We start from the raw sequence: 13,948 nt of genomic DNA on the forward strand, positions 1-13,948 counted from the left end.
TCCTTCTCCTTTGGCAAGTAACGATTACCCAGAGAATACACAGGCAGCTTTCACCTCCTACCACCAGGCAAAATGACACAGTCACAATTCATGGCATGCAATTGTGAATTTTCTTCCATCTATCTGATAGAGGATCTGTTTTCCAAAGCCAGGTGCAGTTTGGGCTTAACCAATAGAGACAGCATAATTATTTTGCTTGCCCTGGCCAATGAAAGGTCTGCACTATACAAATGTTTAGGAATAATCAGGAAAGATACCCAAATTTAATGCAGGAGAACACAAAAATCATCCACTGGACTTTCATTTAGATGGCTATACTACAGTGTAAACGTGGCAGACTCCCAGGAAAAAAAATAAAAAAGACAGAGAGAGAGATATGTGATCATTCAGCACAGGAACTCAAGAAAATATTAGCATCTGACAATGCACTAATGAGAATGATTTGAGATGGAAAAGTTACAGTGTTGTGCTGCATTTGTTGATGAAATCTTCTTTAACATATTCTTACTATTTATGTTAATTACTATATTACACAAATAATTTCCTTATATAATATTCATTTCATGCAACATTTGGGTTTTTTTTTCATTTTTACATTATTGAAGCCAGTAGGCATCTTGGCATGGGGCTGTTTATGAAAGTAACTCTCACAGATCTGTACTCAGCTCACTCCAGGTTTAGCCTCATTTTTCTGCCAACACACGTTCAGAAAACTGGAACTGTACGTCAGTTTAATTTTATATTGATTCTGTTTTTCTTATTGCTACAGTAAAACCCCTGGAGTTTTACACGCTGCTGGCAGCCTCCATTTTCAATCTGAAGTGTGCTGTGCCTCTTATCTCTCCCTCTGCTGGTAATGCTTGCTCTTTGGGTGCACACTGTGGAAAGAAAGCCCTACTAAAGGATCTAGTACCATTGGAAAGTAAACCTCAAGTCACAGAACTCCTAATCAACAGGGATTACTCCTACATAATACACTGATTGCACCTTCTCCTCTTCAGATTTCCTCTGAAATTTTCTCTAATTCCATTAAATGCAATTAGCATGGTAGCAAAATATACCTGCATTTTTCTGATTTATTTTCAGCCTATTTTCTTGTTCTATTTTGTATCTAAGTGTTGAACTTCTGCTTCTGTTGTTTTCTTTAACACAGTCACATTTAAAGTAACTTCCATATAAGCTAATAAAAGTGCATCTGCTTGGAAAATCTGCAAAAAAACCTCTATAGATTGTATAAAATGTATCAGTTTGATTTTAAATTGCCATGGCAACGCTGACGTCTTCAACTTTAAATGACAGAGTTAATATTTGTGGAATGCTGCACTCATAATATATTTTGGGAAGCTGCAAAAAAGAATAAACTATTATTTTGGAATATAAACCTGAGTGACATAAGAACATGTCACCACACTTAAATTTAAACACATTGTTTACAACAAAATCACCATAGAAATAAGTCTATCTCATCTCAAAGTGTATTTGCTCAAGCTTTATTAAGAAAAAACTTCATCACGTTAATTTTGTTGGTGTAACTCCAACCTTCCTATAACCACAGAAACTGAGTTTGTAGGTTTAATTCAACAAACAACGCCACATACAGGCATTTCCCAAATTTCTCTTTCTAGTAAAATAACATGGTAAACACAGAGCTTCAAAGAATTCTTACATATCAACACCGAATTTTTGAGGTCTGTGTTGCTGACAGGAGAATTACGAGCAATTGTGATGAGTAAGGCAGTTCGGGCCATCTCTGAGCAATGGAAAGCCAAGCAAGAAGCAAACAACTGACTGCTGTTCAATGGTGAGGGAGCACACTCCTGGTTTCAGCTATTTGAAATGAAAACTGCACATTTTGCTACAATCACATATCGAGACAGATAAAACTTTATCTTCAAGCCAGTGAAATGAAATGTAAGCAAAACAAAATACCTTCAACCTCAGAATGCAGTGTTCTGAAGTACAAATGATTAGCATGTAACCCTACAGTTATCCATGTCCTCAACTTTAAGGCACAAAACAGGCTGTCCTCTAAAGTCTCCACAGAATCACAGAATGGCCTGGGTTGAAAAGGACCACAATGGTCACTTAGCTTCAACCCCCTGCTATGTGCAGGGTCGCCAACCACCAGACCAGGCTGCCCAGAGCCACATCCAGCCTGACCTTGAATGCCTGCAGGGATGGGGCATCCACAGCCTCCTTGGACAACCTGTTCCAGTGCATCACCACCCTCTGTGTGAAAAACTTCCTCCTAATATCTAACCTAAACCCCCCCATCTCAGTTTAAAAACCATTCCCCCTCCTGCTATCCCTACCCACCCTTGTAAACAGCCATTCCCCCTCCTGTTTATATGCTTCCTTCAAATACTGGAAGGCCACAATGAGGTCTCTTCATTATTACTTTATCTGGTATCCTTGGCATAAATCATAAAGAACACAAAACATTTACACAGATGTTTAACATGTGCTGCATCTACAGGGTTCCTCATTTTCCCAGGTTTTCTTTTCTAACCTAGCTCTCACAACTTGGATTTGGTTCCAATGAACAGTTTTAACTCAGTGCCTATGCAATACACACAGAAAGCTGCTTACTGCATTCAACCAAAGCCTAGTGGAACACAGAACAAGACAAATGGAATTTTTTCTCTTGGTTTTCTGTACTAATTTTTCTACACTACCACATGCATGCTTACATCTTCAAGTGAATGTAAAAAGCAACAACGCACAGAGCTTTGTAAGGATGTGATCATGCCTGTTAAACACTGCCCTACAAGGGCTGCTCCAGGTGAAGAAAGAACAAATTTGTTACCTAATGCAGCATCCTGCATTCTTTCAGTTTAGCTTGTAAGGCACTTGCAGACTGTTATTTTTATTTATGATGATGAAAATGCAAATAGGTACAATAGACAGGTTTGCTCAGCAAGAGAAAACGATGAGCCTGAAAGCAATTTGCCATTTTACAGATCCAAACCAAGGAAAGGCAAATTCCCTTTTTGGAATTCTATAATATCAGCACATTTCTTCAGTAAATCTGTAAATGAAGGCAGCATTACTAATGCCATTTTGTACTTTAAATAAATGTCTTAAGCATTTAAATTCATGTTATACAAATTGCTGCAGAGACTTTTAAATAAAATTAGTTCACGGCCAAAATTGAAATGGTCTGATGAGCAATACAAATTAATCTTTCTTACTTGCTTTTAGTAAAACTTAATCAAAAAGCAAAAAAAAAAAAATCCGGAGTAGAATTTCTGCATCCAAATAAAAGGTAATTTCTATTGAGGCACTGTTCCAGAAATCAGTCTCCATACACCCACAAGCATCTATTGATGAAATGAAAGGATTACGTACGTTTTAACAGCATGAATTTGGGAAAATTGAACTACTTATAACAGTCAAGGGCAGAAGGAACTACAGAGAAGTTGCTTAAAGCTAACAGTAGTAAGAACTGAATACTTCACACATATTTTGTATTATCAAACTGTCAGTAACAAAAATACTTTCCCATTTATTTAATTTTTTTTAGCTTTTTTGTATCCTTTAGTCAGTAAGAAGCAGTAAGACGCAAATCTGCTTTCCTTGCTGAAGAAAGTAAAAAGCAGAAATACATCAACTTCAAACTTTCAGTTTTCTTTGGCACTGCAGTCAAATTTGGAAGAGTCACACTTTAAGGCCTGCTTTTCTACACCTATGGAAAAGATCAGTGTTGTGTATTCTATTCCCGTTACTTTAAAAAAATAAAAATAAAAAAAAAAAAGCTTCTTCACCACTGAAAATAAAAGATATGGGGATTTTTCATTATGTTTCTAAGTTTAACGTATTAGCATGCACAGGACAGCTGTGGCAGAGGTTGTATTTACAAACCAAGAGAACTGAAGTCCATGCTAACCTGCTGCAAACAAAAACCAAAAAATAGCAGGGCAAGAAAATGCGAAGAACAAGAGTTTTAGATCCAGTTCTACAATATGAAGAAAGCAAAGGCAAACTGATACACTGGAATTTGCTTTTCATCTTAATTTAAAACAACCAGCACGGACTTGGCATACCTCTTTTGTCTGATCTTGGGGAGCTCCTGAAAAAGGGAGACTTTATGGGTGGATAGATTTGTTAGGACAAGTATGGTTTGAGCACAACAGATATTTAGTCTGTGAAGCTGAACAGAAGTGAGGCATGAAGTAATGTCATATTGATCATCATTTTCTAATGGGATTGTAGTAAAAATGCACCCTGTCCTCACTCTCCAAAAGCAGCTGTCCTGTCTGTAGCACTAACTTCCTCTACCTGAGTAGTCACACCAAAGAAATCACAACAATAACCCAACAAAAGCAGTTCCGACAGGTAAGATGAATGAAATTACTCAGCAGATTTTTAACAGATAGGATCTCCTTTCTCCCATCCTATGCAAGATGTCATTTGCAGACCTTCAGCAGTTTCCTCCCATTGTTCTTTTGAAAGATGGCAGATTCATCTCTATGGATATGTTTTCTGCCCACAAGAAGAAAATAATTTATATGTGTTAAAGAAGAATACCATGCCATCATACCAAAACTGACAACAGATGGTTGGATGCTGGAGTTCCTGCTGAACATAAAAGCTCCTTGCTCAATTGACACAGGAGAGACGCAAGATTTTTTGAAGACTGTCTCACTGAGCTCCCAGATAACAACACAGATGTACAGTGAAGTACGGGCTTATAAAGTAAATACACAAACCCACACTTCATCCTAATGCTGACCTCATAATGCTGCCAAGAACACATTCTACCTAAAGATATGGAAAACTGAGTATGCCTACAGTCAGTTAATTTAAGATAAAGACACAATTGCCGCCAGGTGAAAATCATCACATTTTGTTGGAGATAAGCTATACAGAAATGATTAAACCATTTCAGAACTTAACAGAGGAGAAAAACTAGAATGTATAATGCTCCTTGTTTACAAAAACCAACCAAAAACAATAATCTTTGAAACTTACATGTGAGATTGCACGGTACTGCAGGTCGTAGGCACCATGAATTATGATTTAGACAACTAAAAAAACATTGCAATTGTACACTTATACAGCAGAAAGCATAACTTCACCTTGAGCAGTAACTGACATGAAGATGTACTTCGAGCACCTGCTCTAGCTCATTTAGCCAGTAAGATGAATGAAATTACACAACAGATCTCAATCTTCCCTTAAAAGACTTAGCCAAGAGCAAGTCATGAAGGAACATGGAGATGCTGTACTGAGAGACATGGTGTAGTGGGAAATATTGGTGATAGGTGGACGGTTGGACTGGATGATCTTGGAGGTCTTTTCCAACCTTGGTGATTCTATGATTCTATGACTGCATGAAGCTCATTCCAACAAAACCACGTGAAGTAGTGCCTCTTTGTTTAGTAAGAAAAAAGAACCACAGTACAGCTGATCCAAAGTCACTGCAAACTTCAGAGCCATCATAAACAAAAAAAAAAAAAAAAACCAGATACATAAACCAGGAAGCACTCTTCCAACATTACTAAGAAATATTATCCTAAATCAAATGAACAAACAAAAAAATAGAATGAAAAACACTGAACTCAGCTGTACACTGCACTGCACAGACTATTTTACATTGCAAAAATCGATCTCCAGCAATAGCTAAAATGTTTGGAGAAAAACTCCTACAACTGACACTCCTGCTACAAATCTGCAGCTCTCAGCAATTCTCTTAATGCGGAGGAGAACTCTCTCAGCATGTGGAAATCCTGTATTCGTATTTCCATATTCAATAATTACCAATGAAACTGCAGTTTACAATTGCCATATCCTCTCTCCTCCTGCTCACAGTAGCAGCCCCCAAAGTATCTTGTGCTCTACAAGTTCTACAGTTTCCTTCATTTACTGCTTGAATGAAAACCTCCATCATGTTAAGCATGATTTGATATAGAAGCAGTTGCTTTCTATGACAATTTTTATATTAATTGTCACTTCTTTTTACATACATACCAGTCGCCTTCTCCCTACCCAAGCTGAAAAAATGTTAAGGATTATTCAAATGCCCACCATTCTGTGCCTTTGACCAGACTTGAGTATCCTTCAAGTATGGGAACATCACCGGTACACTATAGTAGCATTACATGCTTTAAGTTGGTCATAAATTCCCATCTTTCAAAATCCCCTAAATTGCGTTTATCTTTTCAGTCACACTGGTGCTGAGATGGCGTCTGCAGGCTCACAACTATTCTCGAATGAAACAGTAACAGCCTGCGGTGTTACATGCACAGCTGAGTTTCATCCAGCTTCATCATTCATTTAGGATGGGAGGTAATGACTTAAGTTGTAGTAAGGGAGGTACAGGTTAGATGTTAGAAAAAATTTCTTCTCAGAAAGAGAGGTGAGGCATTGGAACGGGCTGCCCAGGGAGTCATCGTCCCCGGAGGCATTCAAAAAAAGAATAAATGTGTCAGTAAGGTTTAGAGGGCATGGTGGTGATGAGTTGATAGTTGGGCCGGATGATCTTAGTGGTCTTTTCCAACCTTATGAGTCTACGACTATCACCACTCTACATGCATCAGTCCTGACCTTCATCTGAATGAGCTGTCCAAATACCTATGATGGGATCTCTTTGTATTTTAGAGGTCTACAGCACAATCTTGTATGCCTGAGCTAATTTTCTTAATTCCTTTTATACCCATAAAATCATTCAGCAGGCACTCAAAATAGGACAGATGACTCACACCACTCAAATACATACTTCCCTCCAGTGACTTTCTGAAGTGAATCTCAAGGAGCAGTTCAGATGTAAGCTCTAAAATGCTTTTTGTTTTGAATTCCTCAGTTCTTTACAGTGAGCTTTAGTTTTAACAACTTGAATAACTATGTAACAATAACAAAATGTCAGAAGTATCCCTCCTTCCAGATGGTTTCTGTGCATGTTGAACACAAGAGACTATTATGGAGCCCACTACTAACCTTTTATAATAAAAATTAAACATTTATTCCTGCCTTCTCTTTTCTATTTAAAGAATGCAATTGCTGTTGCCATCCTTTGGTCCTCAGCACCATGGATGAATAAAGGCTGCACTCAGCAGTTCCTCATTCACCAATGTTATGTCTGACTGTTTTCAGATCACTTGAGTGAGGACCACTTGGTTTTAGTCCTTTGTCATTATTCCTCTCAAGCTCAAGTTTGGTTTTAAAATGACGGATTTTTATATAACTAAATTCCATTTCACTGATACTACTGAGACAGTTAATCATTTATTCTCCATGAATTTATTCCCTCATGCAAAGGAAACTCTTTGTAGTTGTAACCATTTATAGTTAACACTAGAAACAAGGACATCTAGGTTGGAAAAGGCCTTCAACATCAAGTCCACCACTAAACCATGTTCCTAAATTCCACATCCACAATCTCTTAAAATACATCCAGGAATCACGACTCTACCACTTCCACAGGCAGCCCTCTTCAATGCCTAACCTTTCTAACCATGAAGAAATTGTTCATGATATCCATTCCAAACCTCTCCTGGTGCAACTTGAGGCTTTTTCCTCATGTCCTATCACTTGTCACCTGAGAAAATGCCTGAGAAAAGAGACCAACACCTTTCTCACTGCAACTTCTTCTCAGGTAGCTGTAGGAGTGACGTGGCCCCCCCTCAACCTCCTCTTTCTCAAGCTAAATAGCCCCAGTTCCCTCAATTGCTCTTCAAATGCAAGTACTTCACTAGTTCTTCTCTCAAGCAGGTACCTCCTTTCCTAAAAGCTCTATTTACACCTCGATGGGTTCCTTTTTAACATAACATTTCTGCAGGCAGCATCCAGTGAGTTTAATCCCTGTTGTTTTTTTTTTTTACTTTAGCAGACTCAAAATATTGAGTCAATGTAATTCCCTCAAGATCCTTTTTCAATCTTTCTTATCAAAGCTTACTTCCACAGCTTGCTGGGCTCAGGCTCTTTTCCATTCCTCTTACCTACATGTGGCAAGCACTTTACTTTTCTGTTCAGCCATACTTAGACTTATTTATAATAAAAGTTTTATCCCATTTTGGGAAGGCATTCTCCCCTTAAACTGTTTTGTCAGTGGCCTGTATTTGCAGTTAACATTTAGTGCTGGAATTTCTTAACAGCCTGCAAGCATCTTCTCTGCAGCAGAATTTCCAGGTCATAGCCTGAACCAGCAGTTGAACAGCAGGTGAAAAGGTGTGGCTAACCCAGAGAGCTCTGGTGTAAGCAATGCATGTGAGTGACTCGAAGGGCTGGAGCTTGGATGCATCCCTCCTCACCTTCATTAATGGGTTAGAAGCTGAGGGAGCAGCATCTCTCTGGATAGAGACTGCACTCTGCTTGGGCTGTCGTTGGCTCACCCCTTCTAATTACCAATTTCCCTTCTTTTTTACTTGCTATTGCTGTGGTGCTTGTATCCTACTAGAAGGCACTATCATCATCTTCTTTTGCCACATAATACTTAAAAAAAAAGAAGAAAAAAAAAAAAAAAACAGATGCACACATTTCTCAGAGAAGTCCAAATGGTCTTTTAGAAGAATCCAAACAAATGAATATTTCTGGCTTTGGGAGCAATCACCATTAAGACTAAGATCTGATAGCTTCTTCAGGAGCTCCGAAGAGGGAGTTCTACTGATACCAAACTCAGCAAAAATGAATTAGTCTGGTTATTCTTTTAAGAGACATGAAAATATCAGTCCACAAAAATTTAAGCAAGCCTGTGAACTACTTTGTGGAAGCAGTCATGTGAATGCATCAGACAAAACACATGGCAAATTAAGCATGCTAATGGTAATTTCAGTTTCAATACTGATTTAGGAATTTACCTTCAATACTCAGATTTGAACCATTTATTTTAAAATCCAGCCACATATGTATTTTTTTTTTTCATAAACACGCAAAGCACCACCATTTCTCATGAAAGATACCTTATCTAAGGAAAATAATTAAAGGAGAGAAGATAATACAAATAATAAGCTTTTTGAGTTATACACTGACTATTTCTCTTTGCTATTCTTATTAGCATATGAGAACAGTATGAAGTTCTACCATGTCCTTATATTTTCATTCACTTTTCCACATTTGCATGGTGATGACATGTATTTTAAGTAACATCTTGCACAAGTAGAAAGGTTTTCAAGCAAAAGTTTTATATATTAGGTGGTTTTTTTTGGCAGGGAGGGTAAAGAAGGAGACAAAACAAGTCATTTTTGGCACCAACACATCTATTTAAAACTGGATCATAAGGGCATTTCGTCCACTCCCCCCATGTCAGGATGCTAGTGGGACAGAATGAGAGGTACCAGAAGCAGCTGAACTAGATGCATAAACCACATTACTATCTAAAGCTCTGATAACCTCTCCAGAAGAACTTTGTGCCAGAAGGTTTATCACATCAGATTAAATATTTTCTACTGGACATTATCTGACTTTTTCAAGTAACACCATAAGAATGAGAAAATAAAATAACACCAAACAAATACAAAACCACTTTTATGGTACTCCCCTGGATTCTAAGCACTAAGAAAATGCTGCTCGTATTCATCGTTAATTTGGGGAAAACAGACTTTGCTGCGCATTTAAAAAAAATTAACGTACAGCACACTCAGAGAATTTATCTCAGAAGTTTAAAAGAAACAGGCAGCACGATCAGCTCATGAAGGAACTGAACCATCGTATGTCCTGCATGCACACAGGTTTCCATGACTTGAGAACATCAAAGCAACAAACCTAGCACAGTGAGACTTTATTGCCTTCTCAATACTTCTGACTGTAAAATGCTCACAAACCCTTGCCTTACCTTTGATGCCATACGCATGAACAAGGCATTCTGATCTTCTGCTGTTCTCATTTTCTCATTTTTGACTAAATCCTGAAGGCTCATACTGTCATCATCCTGAAAATATCTTACTCTTTCTTTATCTACATGAGTCGTGACCTGGAAACAAACAATGAAAATAAATATTAATCTAGTGAGAAAGATCAAGTATGAAATTCAGACCCCAATAATTTCAGCAAGTTTAAAGAATGAGGGATCAAGCTAAACATATCTGAAACAACTGCACTTGCTACTTCATTTGACCTAAGGAAAGGAGGGTTTTCCATTTTCTTTGGTTGTTTCACTATGCCTAGGTAAAAATACTGCCTACATTTCTTATATCCTCAGGCTGACAGAGCTTACCACTCTGGAAAGATGCAGAATAATTCACTAAAACAGCTGATCAGTTCACAAAGATGGAATATTTTAAACAATAATTTCCATTATCTATTTTTAAACTGCAGTTTAAAACAAACAAACAAACAAGCAATTACAAACACTACTGAATATTTGTATAAATGTGTATAAATTTGTATAAATGTGATAGCTCCACCATCTTAGAGTGCACAAAGAAACAGTTTGCCCTTCAGAGCAGAACTAAGCTAAATACTGAAAAAGGATATGGTAGGATATGGTCATTAACCATATACCAAAGGTGGCATCTTTCCAAGACAAAACCAATAGGAGGATTACAAATAATTCCTTATCCCCTGTATATTTCACTCCTTCATAGCACTATTGCAAACTGATCTGTCTTACCAATCAAGTACATACTAGAAATATAGAGGTACTGGATGCTCCCCCAGCCCCAAGATCAAATAGTTTACCATTGGCAAGCAAATATCCAAATTATAAAATGCTGCTCCAGCTTCCAAGATTCACGCACTCCAAACACTTTCCTGTTAAGGTTAGGTCATAACTTTTATTACCATCAGCAGCATTTTTTATCAGGAAAAAAGGGAAATTAGTCATGGACACTATCTTAGAAGTATTCAGCTCTGCTAGACTTTACTGTTTACAAATAATATGTAACATAAACTACTTAGCTAAGAGACTGTAAGAATTTGAAAAAGAGAAAAAAAGACATTTGATAATACATTTAAATAAGCCTTAGAGTGGTCCACAGGGAAATGTAAATCTGAAAATAAACTTAATATACACTTAATAAATATGTACTCTATCACTTAATTACAATCATCATCTGAAGGGAACTTGTAACTACCTATTGACATTCTGATAAGACACTCCCATTGACTATTGCATCATACAAGTGCATCTACAAAATCATTTTTGAATTATACTCCTTAATACTCACTTATATAAAACTTACCATCTTCCTCTTTCTCCGTCCTCCTTTAGGCTCCTGTGGCTCAGTTGATGCAGTCACAGGCCATGCCCTTCCACTCTGATCTGTTCTGACAAGGATCACTTGCTCATCTTCTTGATGACTTGAGGCCTGTAACAGGTTTTAAGATATACTTTAAAACAGAGGACAAAAAATAGACAAAAAACAAAAGAAACACCTAATCCCACATTAAATAAACAATTTAAACCCTAAAGATTAAAGAACAAATTATTTTCTTTTTGTGTGTTTATTTTAATTATAAGAAGATACTATTACATTACACACAGTGAAAATGAACAGGATATTGAAAATGTATCCAACCAGTCAAGTCCAGAGTAAACATGTTTTTCTAAAAAGAATTAATCTTCTATTCTTGGTTCTTTCTCATAAAACCTCATTCCCAAAAGGAACACAATGCTTCTGAATACTTCAACAGAGAATATTAAATTAATTTATACAACCAACCCAATGGTGTTCTCCTGAAAAACATCTGTTGTTCTGAACATTGTTCAGAAGAATAAGCACTTAACTTTCTGGAACAAAAAAAAAAAAAGAATAAAAAATAAAAAATAAAAATGTGAGAGCTTCTTGATTACACTAGACAACAAAGATATTTAGGGAAGAGATGATGAAATTAGAGCAAAAAGGGGGCATCACTAACTCTGGTGATATTAGGACAGCCTTTGTCAAGTCGGATAAGCAACCTTATTAATCTCAATTTGAAGCTACCTTCCACCGTCCAACTGATGCATCTACTTTACATGTGCCATTCCTCCCTAACAAAAGCCTGTTCCAGAAACCCCAATGAAAACAGAAAGTTCTGGAGTATGCAGGCTCAAACAGCTTATATTTCACAGGAATAGGCACACAGAGGTAGAAGCTGTGGAGAAAAAAAACTGTCTAGATATACTAAACTATCCACTTCTGTACCACCAAAGGCAGACCTCGCTTTTGGCACTGCAAATTAAGCTGTCCAAGGCTGACCTGGCTTGAATAAGGATGGAGAAGAGGAGCACTTTGCATAGATCACTTTTTCAGAACAGTTGTTTTCTCTCCCCTGGGAAGGACCAGGGGAAAAGAGGTGATTAACTGCAATAGGGGAAAAAGGTTGTGCATCTCTAGATGAAAAAAGACAAGTACAAGAAGATGAGGAAAGACTATAGAATGAGGGGAATAGAGCAGGATGTACTTCCAACTTAAATGGATGACAGATGCAAAAGGAGTGTTCTATGTATGACAAGCAGGTAACCAGTACAAAGAAGTCAGGTAAAGCCACCAGGGCAATAAATTCCAACCGGCTCCCATTTACACAACATGAGATAATGCTGAGGACAAACATTAAGGTGTAACACACTGAAGTCAGCACCTACAGGGTTTGTCAGTCTGTTTTTTTTTGTTCAGAGTGTCCTGACACAGGACACAGAGACTGACCACGACATCTTTAGATTTAATATTCCAGAGAACAGGACAAGGCACAAAAGACAGTAATCCTTAACTTCAGAAGTTTTTTTAAAAAAAAGATAATTACAAATGGTGAAGTGCTCCATCCAAGGGAAATTCAAAGGCGCGTATTATGAACAAAGATGAATCCAATACATCAGATGTGCCAGGCATGATTATCCTGAAGATTAAAGCAGTTACTAGAGCTGAAGACATCCTTCAGAAGACAAACTCTTGTCTAAATATAACTTTGAAAAGTTTTAAATACAAATTGTAGAAGTATATTGTACCTTACGAAAAAAAATGCAAGGCAAAAATTCATTTGGATGAGGCTGTTATTAATACACAAACTATTTCTCAACTTCAGAAGTAGAAAGCTTTCTGATGGAAAAATAGGAAATGATCAGGTGGCTACTGCAGTATGAAAAGATGACAAATGAGTTAAAAAACAGTGCTCCTTTTCCACTTCAAAAAATAAAAATAAAAAAAAAAAGAATCATTTTCAAACCAAAATGTCAGAAAAGTTTTTCAAGAAAGCTTCCATAAAAAATGATTGTCTCTGGAGTTTCCAAAACCATTCCAAAGGATACATCCACATACTTGGCACTCACTGTATCACTTACATAGGACTCAGAACAAAGACAGCAGATACAAAGACCACCACAAGCTCTGCATTTTCACCAGCTATGAACAACAGCCTGCATGCCATTCCCTAAAAGCCTTCACAGGTGCAGGTGACCCACTGCTGCTGTCACCACAGCTGAAACGCACCACGTGCCACCTCAATGTGCTCACACCGACTGCTTGGCCTCCACAGACATTCAGCAAGTGTCAGTGAATGTCAATGGGTGCCATGTTTTCCACATGAAGGAACTGGGAGACACCTTTGCTACATAGGCACTCCCACCTCAGGTGCCATTTTGTCAGACTGTCCCTCTGCTGCCATCTGTTGCACAGCAACAACATAATACAACATTGGTGGGAAGTTTCAACCTCTACTGCCATACCACCAGCATCTTTCTGCCTCTGACGTCGTGGGCCAACATCATAAAATAGGAGGCATCTTTCAGAGCGGTCCTTGTGCTATTAAAACTTGTAAGGTGAAGTAATGACTCTTAGCAGAGCCAGTCTTTTCTGAGGAGCTTAAAGGCATGCAGTTATCTAGCTGAAAGAGCATGCTGAGAACTTTTATCTGTTTAACTATTGTCAGTTATCTCATTAACTCTGGAACGCACCATCAAATCTCATATGTAACAACCACTAGCATTCTTTACCCCCTGCTCTCATATCTTCCGTTGATTTTCAACTTTTTGCATTCCCCTGACTATATGACACAGTATATGCTAAGACCCGTTTGTCACAGCACAAGAGTAATG

The 13,948-nt window shown here is 37.7% G+C and overlaps 1 protein-coding gene across 1 annotated transcript in view; it reads right to left on the reverse strand.

The window, feature by feature from the left end:
* The window catches only part of CWF19L2 (CWF19 like cell cycle control factor 2), a 62,968-nt gene that overhangs the window by 16,816 nt on the left and 32,204 nt on the right, over positions 1-13,948 (reverse strand). Inside the window, exons 11-12 of the mRNA XM_042867264.1 lie at positions 11,118-11,243; positions 9,770-9,907 (exon numbers count right to left, since the gene is read on the reverse strand). Of these exons, the coding sequence (XP_042723198.1) occupies positions 9,770-9,907; positions 11,118-11,243 (264 nt within the window). The remainder of the gene's footprint in view (positions 1-9,769; positions 9,908-11,117; positions 11,244-13,948) is intronic.

Source organism: Lagopus leucura, unplaced genomic scaffold (genome assembly GCF_019238085.1).
Source record: "Lagopus leucura isolate 7727_CA_CO unplaced genomic scaffold, USGS_WTPT01 Super-Scaffold_100001, whole genome shotgun sequence".
In the NCBI taxonomy this organism is placed as follows: domain Eukaryota; kingdom Metazoa; phylum Chordata; class Aves; order Galliformes; family Phasianidae; genus Lagopus; species Lagopus leucura.